Genomic DNA, 13,338 nt, shown 5'->3' with positions numbered 1-13,338 from the left:
TTTTTTCACAATTTATTTAAACATCTCACATATACAAAATAGGTACAATTTTTTTATTTTTTTGAGAAACGATGATTTCCTTTCTGCCCATTGGAGAGGATGAAAATGAGATTTAAAAAAGCATGGACACCTGATGTTGAAGAAGAGGACGAAGACAGGTTGGGGTGAGGTGGGTAGAGAAATGATCCACATGCTTAGTCTGGCGGTGAGATGGGGTCAGTTCTCACTTTATTTTGAAACAGATTCCAAAGAAAACAATACAACTTAATACAGATAAGTGGTTTTGGTTCTGATTTTCAAATGAAACTAGCACCATTGAAGTTCAAGTATTGGCAATATACTCCATAATACTGAATCAGCACCTTTCTATTATGAATGGGACCAAAAACACCTCCGATTATGTATAAGAATGTGGATCACACAGCACTTGGCTTAGAAGTGTATTGAGGTAGTTCAAACCTTTGGAAGCTTTGGTTTTAAACTTCCTCTGTGGAAGATACTCAAAGGCCACAAGTGGTGCAAACTTTCAGGATTTTTTTATTTGGTTTTTGTTTGGGTTTTTTTGTTTTTTTCAGTTTTACACAAAGGCTGACATTTTCCACAACAAGATGACATACTCTTGAAAAAAAAAAACCACACACCTTCCGATTCCTTGTTGGGGGGGCTGTATTAAATTGCATTGTGCAACGTTCCAATAAAAAATCCTTCTCCTTCTCTTTCGCCAAGAGTTTAAGCAAGTAGATGAACAGAGGAAATGGAAGGAGTCAGCTTTCAGTATTTAAAAAAAAAAAGAAATGGCAAAGAGAGAATATTTTTTGTTGTTTTGGTTTAAGTTAGTTAGAGTTCATTCATTTGAAACAGACCGGGCCAAGGTCCACACCGAATTCTTGGTCAGCGCCACCAATGTCCAAAGGTGCAATGTCAAGGAAGGGTAAGCGAGATGGCTTATCAGTTCTGTATTCAATAATCGTTTTGCCCCATTTGTTGTTCTTTTTCTGGAAGACAGGAATAGTAAACAGTAATTAGAAGAGTTCTCAAGGCATTAACTGACGGCTTTCATCAGGGATCAACAGGCATTCCCAGATATATATATATATGTGAATTGTGAATTGTTTCTGTTAGTGTTGAGTTCCCCTCTTCCTGTCTTTTTTTTGGCTCTTAAGGAATTCAGCGCAGTAGCAATTAGGCAGAGAGCAAAGTCCCTACAGTAGCTGAAATCTTGTGCTTTTATGTAAAAGGCTTAATTTTTAGAGTTTAATTGCCTCAAGTTAAGAAATCTCCCTCAGTATGCAACAGCCAATGTCTACAGAGATTTCTTAACTTACAACAATATACTTCCACAAACTGCACTCTGAATAACTGAACAAAAGCATTTCAGTCAGTACAGTGGTGCCTCGCTTGATGATGTTAATTCGTTCCAGCGAAATAACTGTAGAGTGAAAACATCATAAAGCGAAATTGAAAAAGCCCATTGAAATGCACTGAAATCCATTCAGTGTGTTCCAATGGGCTGAAAACTCACCGTCCAGCAAAGATCCTCCATAGGGGCAGCCATTTTTGGGTGCCTGTATAGCGGAAAATGGCTCCTAAAACAGCAGGGAGCCATTTTGTACACCCGGTGGCCATTTTGAAACCCGACAATCAAATGTTTTTAGATCGTCGTAATGCGAAAATTGGTTCCCGAGGCAGGGAACAGATCATAGTGAAGCAGATTTTTCCCATTTAAACCATCGTTTTGTGATTGCAAAAACCTAATCGTCAAGCGATTTCCTCGTTAAGCGATTTCCTCGTTAAGCGAGGCACCACTGTACGTGTTTGCTTTTCTGTATTAATTCAATGACCAAGAAGTGCAGCATTATTACAGGAAAATATTTTAACACCCTGGAAGAGTACTTTCAACAACTGAAAACATATCTTCCATAAACTAAGCTTGGGATACAGTCTTGCTTGGAGTAAACTCTCTCAGCTGAATGGGACATCTTACTGTATATGATTGTGCTGTAAAGGAACCTTTGGACCTCTAGATGTTCATGAACTACTATTCCTATCACACCTCATCATGAGTCAGACTAGCTTGAGGTGATAGGAATTGGAGTTCAGCAACAGCTGCAGGTCCAGAGGATTCCCAGTATTAGAATAAAAATAAATGACCTGTGTTCTTTCAAAATAATCTGGCATTGCAGGAAGATGATAATATTTAGATATACTGCATTTTTTTAAAAAGAAAGAACTAGTACTTACAGAGCAGCCATCTTCAAGAACACTGAAAGTAAACCTGCTGTTGCCTTCAGCTCGTAATTCAACATCGTTGGATCCCTGCAGTATCAGTGACTTCTTAAGGTTGCCTGTCTCCTCATCCATGTAAGCAATGCTGTTCTTGCAGTGGTAAGTGATGTTCTGAGAGGCATGGTTGGCCAGGAGCCGCATGAAGGCAAGTTGAGTGGCCATGTCCTTGGAAGTCACACCCTCGTCATTGTATTCAAACTAAAAATAGAGGGTTATAGGAAACACACAGTTAAAATTACAGGAATAATATGTCTGGGTTTTTTACAAGTCAAATGAATGAACAATGGCATCTAAAGGCAACGACAGTGGTGGAGAAATATAAACAATAAAGAGCAATGAATAATAAAGATGGCTATCTAGGAAAAGGGTGGAGAACCTTTGACCCTCCATGTGATTTGGAGTACCCAGACCAAAACATTTGGAAGGCCACTAGTTCTCCATCTCTGAGGCTAGAGATACTCTTATATAATAGTTGGACTTTTACATCCTATTCAGAGGGACTCCATTCCATAAAAATGTATTGGTTATCACACAGACACAGTGTAATATAACACAGTGATCAAATGATGTCCAGGTGTCACTACCCATGTAAAAATGAGTCCCTTTGGAGACGTAACAGATTTACTTTAAACATGTGAATAGCATGGAGAGAATTGGGGTGTGCATGTGTTCTCTCATAACTTAAAGCAAGGATAGGGAACATTTGGCCCTACAGATGTTGTTGGGCTACTACTCCCTTCATCCATCACCATTGCATATGCTAGATTGGTCTGATAGGTATTGCAGTCCAAAAACATTCAAAGGATAGCATGTTTCTCACCCTGTACAAAACATAAGGATAATGTCCACTGACACTGTTTGGCAAGTAGGTTCAGGAGAGACAGTAAAAAGTACTTCTTAACACAAAGTTTAATTTGCTTAGACTAGGGACTCGGTAACACATTGATGAGAACATCTGCAGTGTGCGTGCTCACCTGAGTACCATCATTGATAGTTTCTCCAAACCAAATGTGTTTCTTCTCAGCGGGGTTTTTGCTAATGTACCAGTTCTTAGCTGGGATAGTTTCTGGATTGGCATGGATGCATGTCTCGCCAGTGGAGAAGTCACAATATACTCTAATAGCATCCAGGATGCAGCCTTGGTTAGGATCAATCCAGTAGAATCCTGTCATTTCGAAAAAAGCAACAGCAAATAAGACTTATCAAATACTCTTATCAAACACTCACACTGCTGTTCAGCCAAATGAGCCATGTGGATGTACTGTATACTGCAAAACTACAAAAGTCTTGGGGTGGGAGGCTTCATTTCATAACAGTATATTTAAACCAGACTGCTTCAGTACCCCTTGGCCAGCAGCAAGACATGCATAAACAAGTTTGTGTTAGCTTTTGTTTGTTCATTTTACCCTGTTAATCTCATTAATTCAGATTCTTATGTATTATATCTAGATTATTTCACTGAAATATTACATTTTATGCTATGATTATTGAATTGTCCATTTTGTCTAATTTGAATTTTACTGTATTTTATAATTTTGCTTCTCTTCACGTGATGCTAACCTGATACTGATTGTCAGCTAGTTTGTACACCATCTACAATAAGAAAGGAGCATATAACTAAACCAAACTAAATTTAACTATATTAAAAACAACTGAAGATTAAAGGGATGGATTGCTCCAGACAATTTTAATTAAAAGTTATAATCCATTAAATGTAAGGAATATACATAAACTGTAACAAGAACTAGCTTATTACAGAACCAGATGGAACCAGATGTGGTGCTGAATCAGATTCCTGGCTTGTGCTTCATGGAAAGCAGCACAACACTTTCCAGGGAGACAGTTTGTTATACACTGGTGCCTCGCATTGCGACATTAATTCGTTCCAGCGAAATCACTGTTGAACGAAAACGTCGCAATGCGAAATAAAAAATCCCATAGAAACACATTAAAATGTGATTAATGCATTCCTAGGGGCTTCAAACTCACCATTCAGCGAAGATCCTCCACAGCGCAGCCATTTTCGCTGCCTGTTAAGCGAGGAATCCGTCCCAGAAAACAGCGGGCGGCCATGTTTTTTCCCCGGTGGCCATTTTGAAGCCACCAATCAGCTGTGCAAAAATGGTCGCTTTGCGATGATCGGTCATCGAAAAGCAAAGATACCCCATAGGGAACATCGTAAAGCGATCGCAAAAAGTTCATCACAAAGCGATTTTGTCGCTAAATGGAGCGCTCGCTAAGCGAGGCACGACTGTATGTGGAAAAGCCCAACTCTCCATCTGTCATTACCTATACCTCCACAGAACTGACAAAGAATTGTGAAAAGGATAGCTCACACTTAATTCCTTGGTGTTGTGGAAGTGCATCCCAAATAAAATATAGAACAGAAAAGGACATGCAGCTATGCTCATCTTCATCCAACTAAGGACACATGCATTTTACTGATCATCTGCACAAGTGGAATTTTAGTAATCATTGAAACCATCCAGATGCCATGTTGAGCAAAGTACAAGCTTTGTACTTTGCTCAACATGAGCACAGTTTGCTGTCCTCTGAAGATGCCGGCCACAGAGACTGGCAAAATGTTAGGAAAAACCACCCTCACAACATGGCTAAGAAGCCCGAAAAACCCACAACAACCAAAGTAGAAGCTATTAGTCAAGCATCCAGCTTTACAACGTACCGCTGGTCCAGTCAGGATGGCTGAGTCTCAAGTCACGGCAAGTGCGAGCTGGGTTCTTTCTAGAGCCTTCTGGGGTGAGGAGGGTCTCAATTTGGTTGTTCAATGATTTCAGAGTGGCATCAACTTCGTAGTCCTTGGGTCTAAGAGAAGGCTGATCTGCCCGGTAGTATTCCATGTCATAGCCAATCTCATATCCACCACCATTGGGACCAGCTGGGCCAGGAAGACCAGGTGGTCCTGGTGGACCCTAGAGATGTTCAGGGTTGGAAGAAATGGGTAGAGATGTAAGGGTTCTGGAAATTCTGAAGCCATATAAAATGGCTTTGAGAAAAAAACAGGAAAAAAAACTGTGTGCATCCCCCTCCCCAATTTTTCCAGGTTTTTTCCAGGCCGTCCCATCTCTAGAAATGAGTAGGCATGTGTTTATCTTACACTTTGCTTGCTTGTGCAAAATGTCCTATCTCAAATCCACATAAACAGTAAAAACGCCATCAAGGGTTAATTTTGCTGAACTCACACCTGGGAGAGCTACTATAGAAGTGATATGCATCAACTAAAATTAGTGATGAGACAGCGGACCTAGGATGTAACACATATATACTTAAGATTGAATCCTTTATCTGGTACAATGCAGGCAGTGGGGAAGAATTTAATATGAATACAGTCTGGTCTGTAATTAAAAGCTATGTTATTTGGCTTAGTTTGAAAATTTTAATTGAAACAATAAGAACTGTAGCAAGATTGTGGTGGATTCTAGACATTTTTAGGATTTGGTCTTAAACTGCAGCCCTAAACATAATGTGGAAGTCAGTCCAATTGGAAATATCAGGTCTGCTTCTAAATAATTTTCGTTTGTTCCATGATGCTAAACAGTACAGTGCCCATGTGCCTGTTTTCCAGGGGATAGCACTCATGTTATATTCATTTTTCAGACAGAAAAGGCTTCCTCCTCTTAACAGCAAAGGAAGCTGAACAATCCCTGTTTGCAGTGATCCTATCTGTATCCAGAGGTAAGCCACAATGGGGGAAACCCTGTTGCATAACTTTGCGCCTGGTACAATTTGAATCCGGCACCAGAGACATTTAACTTACACTAATTAAAAGCTTCCCACCCTCCCCTGTTTTAGGTTCTGAGGCTCCCTCAGGCTTCCTTTTCCCTTGGGCCTTTGAGAGCCTCAGGATGGGATGGGAAACCTTTGAAAGTAAACAGACGAAAGTAAATTGACTTTTAAAGGCTCCCCCTGTCATGAGGTTCCCAAGGCTTTCCCAGGAAAAAAAAGGGAGCCCTGGAACCTAAAATGGCAGGGGTGGGGGATAGGGAGCTTTCATTTAGTGTAAGTTAAATGTTTCTAGCATCTAATCTCAATTGCACTGAGTGCAAAGTTATGGAACAGGATTTTGTCCAATGCGTTCAATGGGACTTACTCCAAAGCAAGTACAGTAGGTATAGCAGGGGTGAATGACATTTGCAGCCTAAAGGCTCTATCGGGTGATAATGTGAGGAGAGGCTACACACATATGCATGCATGCATGCACTTTCCTGCAATCTTTACTAAGACGGGTGCTCATCTCGACTACTAGTAACAGGTGTATAGTGATCTCAGAGGTGGGGTGGCAGCTGACTAATTACTTCTAGGAACAATTGGATGGGCTCTCACTGGCTTTAGCAACTACAACGCAAGGATCCAAGTGCTACAGGTTGTGCGCTCTTTGTTTACATGACTGCAGCTGCAAATCTCAGGCTTGGAGGCATTTACCTAGTAATAAGTCATGTTCATTTCAAGAGAGTTTCCTTCCAGATAAATATGCTTCCAACTGGGAGGGACTCAGAAGGCTAAGCTCTATAGGAATCAATAATAATTCCTTCTAATTAAATAAGTTCAAGATTGGAATGTGCATGCTAGGGAATCTTATGTTTGAAAGTAAGCATATGGTAGGTTTTATTACTAGAATAGTGTGCGTAGGATGGCAGTCTTGTGCTGCAAATATATACGAACTTACACAGGAGTAACTCCCACTGAATGCTCCTAAATAAACATGGCCAGATTTACGCTGTGAATATTAAAGTTTATTGTTTCATTTCACCATATCAGCATCACAATTCATACTTACAGAAGGTCCTTGGCTACCTTGAGATCCACGCACACCAGCAGGGCCTACAGGTCCAGGCAAACCATTGCGACCGTCTTTTCCAGCAGGACCAGAAGGACCAGCAGGGCCCTAAAACAGAAAGGGTGGGGGAAGAATATTCACAACTCAGTACACCAGGTACAAGGAAAGAAGAGAAAGGTGGTGTATCAGTGAGACAGAATCATGTGAGTGGACATACCCTTGGGCCAGCAGGACCTGGGATACCAGATGGACCTTGCTCTCCATGATGACCCTGTTGAGATGAGACAAAATAAAAGAGGGGAAAAACTGAAAACAGTGTTTCGACTTGCCCCTTTCTCCTTGCAGAAAATTTATACTACTTGCAGAATGGATGAATTGTGTTTTTTTTGGGGGGGGAGGGGTGGAATACTACAGAGGGCTTGTTTTGATCCTGAGTTCATTTTCAAAGTCTTCTCTCTCTGCGTGTCTACCTATTTCTCTATATATATTAGGAGGACTCAGTATCAAGAAACAGAAAGTAATATGAATGACAAAAGTATCTCTTGGAATATACAAAGTGTGTTTCCAATGTTCTAAATAATGGTTGTTGTGGGTTTTTCGGGCTCTTTGGCTGTCTTCTGAAGGTTGTTCTTCCTAACATTTCGCAGGTCTCTGTGGCCAGCATCTTCAGAGGACAGCACTCTGTGCTCCGGACCCACAACAACCATTAGATCCTGGCTGTGAAAGCCTTCTCTAAATAATCACAGCTAGTGTGACACCTCATATACTTTGAACCAGGGATATGATTTCTAGGCAAGAGGGTTGAAGCTTCTAGATGGTACTGAGCAATTCATGATATTTCTTGTGAGATTTTGTAAATTAGGCACTGCAGGAAGCTAAAAGGTAACATGACACATGCTTGAAACATGGCAAGACTGCTGACAATGTAAATAGGCAATATGAAGCTATATGGAAAGACCCCAGTAGATCTCCTTGCATATTAACAGTACATTAATTCTCCAAGTGTCAAACCTTGGATAGCCACAATGGCACCACCCATCTCTAAGATACAAACAGGTCTGGTGGGAAACCCACACCATTGAGGGGGAGATTCCAAAGGAAGAAAGCTTCTAAAGCTCCCCATGACACTGAGCATGAAATGCTGGCTGACTGTTGTGAGGGGTGGATAAAAACTCAGGAATAGGGAGAGAAAATTGTCTTAAGCATCATGGAAGAGGATATGACTAGCTAGCCTACAGGCTGAAACCAGGATCAGGATCACTCTGCACTGCTACATTTGGTTGCAAATCTCTTTCTTCCATTATACTTCAAAGGGAATTTATGGAGGTATCTTCACAGAGTCTGGCCCAGAATAACTCATGGAATTTGCCATAGGTTACAAAGAAGATTATAATTTTTGTTTATCAGTGGGATTTTATTTTTTTTGTTGTTGTTGGGGCCTCCTGTTGAAATAACAAACTTACAGCAATGCCAGGAAGTCCCTGAAGTCCATTGTGTCCTTTCAACCCAGGCAGACCTCTGGGTCCCTTGTCGCCAACAACACCTTTCTCACCACGGGGACCTTGTGGGCCCTACAGAAGAAACAAGAACATGAACACTGAAAAAGGAAGAGTTTCAGCAAACCAAACAATGAAGCTCAACGTCAGTATGAATAATTCCAGAAATACTGGTTTGCACGATGTGTTTGTGAGTGTGGCGTTGTGCTCTTTTTAAAAATCTATTAGTGAAACTCTTTCATGGCAATCTTTGGTAACAGGCAGAGACTGCAGCCTTGAATGGGGAAAGTTTTTTGGGGGATGGATTGGAAAAGTAACATTTTTGGACTACAAGAGATTGAAATCCCCTGGTTATTATGACCACCAGCCATAGTTGCTGTGGGATTCTGGGTGCTCTACAAAAGGCAATGTTTCTAAGCAGTTAGTTTTCTGAGGCATATATTTTGCACACATTGTAGGCTAGCCCTAAGTGGCACAGATCTCACATTTGCTTATGAGATTACATTTCAGAATGATTTGGCTTGACAATTATTTTCGTCTTTTATCTCTTTGTCAAAGGAGTGCATGTCACTACAATCTCAAATTCTTCTAACCTTGGGAGAGATCCCCACTATACTCCATTTCTCTACTTTGTTCAGATATCACTATCCTTGTTTGTGCAAAGGTTTTCCCTATTTTCAAATCTCCATAAGGGCCATCCTTCTGTAAGAAAAGACTCACCATAAATACAGAAATAAACCATAAACTGGACTTACAGGAAGTCCTCTTGGACCAGCGGGACCAGTGGAACCAGCGGGACCAACAGGACCCTGGAAAGAAAACACAACAAAGAATATATGTGTGATAACAAGAATCAGAAACCTAAGGGTGGATTGGTACATTTCTCTTGGCTAAAATGTACCAATCCAGTACATATGAAGAACATAACAAATGTTTCACATATCCTCTTCTGCACTTCATTTGTGATATCCGAAGTGAAATACTGATTCCCCCCCCCCAAATGGGGTGGCATACAATTTGGTTCTTTACTAAGGCTGTGTACCTGCTATGGTGGTTCAGATATTAAGAGAAAACTAATTACTGTAATAAGAAGCACAGATGACTTGTGCTTCCTGTTTACCATGCATTACATAAAGTGATATTTGAAAAGTTACTTCTTTTTTGGAATCCCAGAACACATCAGCCAACATAGCCAAATGATCCTGGCCGTTGCTGAAAACTTTCCCAAATGAAAGAATATACCCACTTATAGTTTTTTTCCTCCAGCAGGACACTGCTTTACACATGAATTTCTATTGCAAGGAAACTGAACAGTGCAGAGGGTAAAATAGTAGCCCAAACAACGTAGCACTGCAGTTTTTGCTGGGACAAATTAAGCCCTCTGACATCACACCTTTAGACTTCATCAAAAAGCAATAAGGAATAGAGTAATTCCTGTTATTCTTGCTGCCATTAATGGGCACCGTTGGAAGGTTCAGGATGACTGGAATGCCATGGCTTACAATATAACCATAAATAAATAAATCTTATAACTGCAGAACTAGAAGGAAATCCATGGATCATCAAGGCCAGCACAGTGGGGGAACTGAACTCCCAACCTCTGACTCTACACCCAGATGCTTAAACCACTGATATTGAAGATTGTGAAAATATATAGCAGAGGAGACCTCCTAGGTAAAGTGGGATTTTTTTATGGGGGAGTAACTGACAGTGAATGGGAATGAACCTATCTTACTATTTTATTAAGGTTCTTGAACAATTTTATAGTCAGCACCCACAACTATTCGACATGCAAGGGCCACAGTTTAAATCTAAAGAGATTTGGGCTGTGAGCCATACAATATTCTTTGTATTGGGGATGATGTTTGGAGAAAGGCCAGACAGAGTGCTTAGGAGTGAGAGAAATGATGTGCATGTGGGTGCTTTCCTTCACATGGGCATGAAGAACAAGAGGAAGGTGTCCTGTGTTTCCTGGAAAATAAGTCAGGGTCTTATATTAATTTTTGCTCCAGAAATGCATTATGGCTTATTTTCAAGGGATTTTTTTTTCATGTACAACAATCTATGTTTATTCAAATACAGTCATGTCATCTTCTTCTGGTTGCTGCACAATGGTGGAGGGTAGGGTTTCACTTAACTAGGGCTTATTTTTGGGGTAGGGCTTATATTACGAGCATCCTAAAAAAGGGCTTATTTTCAGGTTACCGTATATACTTAGGGGACGTGGTGGCGCTGTGGGGGAATATACTTGTGGGTATATACTTGAGTATAAACCGACCTGAATATAAGCTGAGGCACCCAATTTACAACCAAAAGCTGGGAAAACTTATTGATCTGAGTATAAGCCAAGGGTGGGAAATGCAGCAGCTACTGGTAAATTTCAAAAATAAAAATAGATATCAATAACATTACATTAATTGAGGCATCAGTAGGTTAAATGTTTTTGAAGATACTGTCCTTCTGAGCTGCAAAGCACACTTCACTGCCTGCGCAGGGAGGACTCATACCGATTCTGCGCTTATCTACTGCTCTACTGCTGCATAACAAGATGGAGGAAGATGGAGGAGTATATAGAATATGCAGGAGGAGGAGGATGGGAGTATCCTGGAAACAGAAATACAGTGTACTTAACCCAGGTCATTGGACCACTCACAGAGGCTGCAGGTGCCCGTAGATGAGTGGGGGCACTGCAGGGGAGAATATGTAATTTTGACACTGACCCGAGTATAAGCTGAGAGGGGGTGCTTTTTCAGCCAAAAAAAAGTGCTGAAAGCTAGGTTTATACTCGAGTATATACACTAGATCTTATTTTTGGGAAACAGGGTAGCTTATGGATTAGAGGCTGAGGGTCACCCAAAATGTCATCATCAAGTCATCTATATCTCTTGGTATCACTAGATCCTTAGGGTCCACAATGATACTTAAACAGCCAGTTCTTCTATCAGGAAACTCAGCTGTCAAAGTTAAGCAGGATTTTAGCCAAACTGCAGTCACAGAAGAACAAGGAGAAAGCATCAGCCTGTTCAGTGGAACCAGTTTGCACAAATATCAATAACCTTCACACACACACACACACACACACACACACACACACACACACACACACACACACACACACACACACACACACACACACACACACACACACACACACACACACACACACACACACACACACACACACACACACACACACAAGAAATCTTAAGGTGTCATTTCTCTTCAAAACAGTCCAATAAGGACTGAGCATGCTCACTGGCCACAGAATGCTCAGTATCTGTTGGATGGGGCAAAAATAAAAACCAGAGGGGAGAGGGGGATGGAATGCATTGTCCTGGAAGAGGTATGAGTGGTTGAGCAGAACACTGGACAGGGGAGCTGCGCCATGCAAAAATGTTCTTGCGTGTCCTGCTTGCAAGCTACTTAAAATCAAATAAATGGGAGTGTTGGTCTGAGGGGAGAAAGTGCATAGGACCTCCAAGATAAAAGACTGTGCAGATAATAACTGGACCCCTAGCTAATTGTGCCTGCCTTACTTAGAGGCACCTTGGTTTCTACAAAACAAATGCAGGTCACGTACGGGTTCACCACGATTTCCAGTTTTGCCAACAGGACCAACAATCCCGTGGGCGCCAGGAGCACCAGCAGCACCGACAGGGCCAGGACTTCCAGGAGCACCACGTTCACCCTGCAAAGACAGATGTGAAAGAAAAACAGACAGTCTAGGTAAGTATGTAGAAACGGACTTACAGAAACGGACTTACATCCATTCCACTTATGAAAGAAAGGATGGGATTACCTTGTAACCGGGAGCACCATTGCGGCCTGGAGCACCATCATTACCTGGGTTTCCCTGTGAAGGGAGAAAAAAAAATCACATGGAAATTTAAAAAGCTGAGTATGGCATGTCCATATATATATGAAACCTTCCCTACCCCCCCAGCAATCCCCAGCCCGTGGCACAGGTTGACGTCCAATGTGGAACAACCAACGGAAGCAAAAATGATTATTGGTGGGCATTATCTGTGAAAGTAGGAACTTTACTCAAAATGTCTAGCTTGGGGGGAAATGAATAACAAGATCTTCATTCTCTGACTTCCTAAACTACCGAGTGCTATGGATTGCTAGCAGTAAGTAAGATGGTGGGGTTGGTTATGAAGAGAAAAGGGGAAAGACTAGAGGAAGCTGTAGTCCTGGACCAAAATTTCAGCAGCACAAAAGCCAATGGTTGCTTTTTAAGAACAACTCTTTATGCCACTGCATTTATTCCTCAAGTTGTTTGTGGAATCGCCCAACAATGCTGAAGTAGGTTATGTTCTCGTTTAATCAAGGCATTGTAGAAAAACAGGAATTCTTTTATGCTCATTTCGTTTCTCTATATTGATTGCAAATGTTATTACGTATATCTTTATTTTGCCAGATTAACGGGTGTTCCACCTTCCAGACCACTTCGCAGATCCAACATCTCACTGGGAGAGAACTATGTTTTTTTAATGAAAAGATTAAGGCTTTCCTGGGTTTTTATTACAGCAGCTGGACATTTCCCTCATTACGCCCATGTGGTATTTTCTAACTGAAACATTTCCTTGAAAGACTGCTATCACAGTCCTTTGGCGCATGCCGGAGGACCAAGACATATGTTAGAGATGGTAGAGACTATGCATTAATGGATTTGTGCCAAAATAAGCTTCCACTGATTATCCACAATCCCAGGCTTACTATCTTTCAGAATAAAATGGTTGCAATCCTCTGTACAATTCA

The 13,338-nt window shown here is 41.1% G+C and overlaps 1 protein-coding gene across 1 annotated transcript in view; it reads right to left on the bottom strand.

Moving 5' to 3' along the window:
- Positions 1-519: 519 nt before the first annotated feature.
- COL1A2 (collagen type I alpha 2 chain) overlaps positions 520-13,338 on the bottom strand; it is a 62,334-nt gene continuing 49,515 nt past the window's right edge. The window contains exons 41-50 of the mRNA XM_073002786.2: positions 12,377-12,430; positions 12,158-12,265; positions 9,333-9,386; positions 8,545-8,652; positions 7,299-7,352; positions 7,082-7,189; positions 4,970-5,216; positions 3,261-3,451; positions 2,242-2,484; positions 520-995 (exon numbers count right to left, since the gene is read on the bottom strand). Of these exons, the coding sequence (XP_072858887.2) occupies positions 849-995; positions 2,242-2,484; positions 3,261-3,451; positions 4,970-5,216; positions 7,082-7,189; positions 7,299-7,352; positions 8,545-8,652; positions 9,333-9,386; positions 12,158-12,265; positions 12,377-12,430 (1,314 nt within the window). The 3' untranslated portion in view covers positions 520-848. The remainder of the gene's footprint in view (positions 996-2,241; positions 2,485-3,260; positions 3,452-4,969; positions 5,217-7,081; positions 7,190-7,298; positions 7,353-8,544; positions 8,653-9,332; positions 9,387-12,157; positions 12,266-12,376; positions 12,431-13,338) is intronic.

The sequence above is a fragment of the Pogona vitticeps genome, chromosome 6 (genome assembly GCF_051106095.1).
Source record: "Pogona vitticeps strain Pit_001003342236 chromosome 6, PviZW2.1, whole genome shotgun sequence".
NCBI lineage: Eukaryota > Metazoa > Chordata > Lepidosauria > Squamata > Agamidae > Pogona > Pogona vitticeps.
The sequence above is the reverse complement of the archived record's forward strand: the minus strand, read 5'-3'. Positions and strand labels throughout refer to the sequence as shown.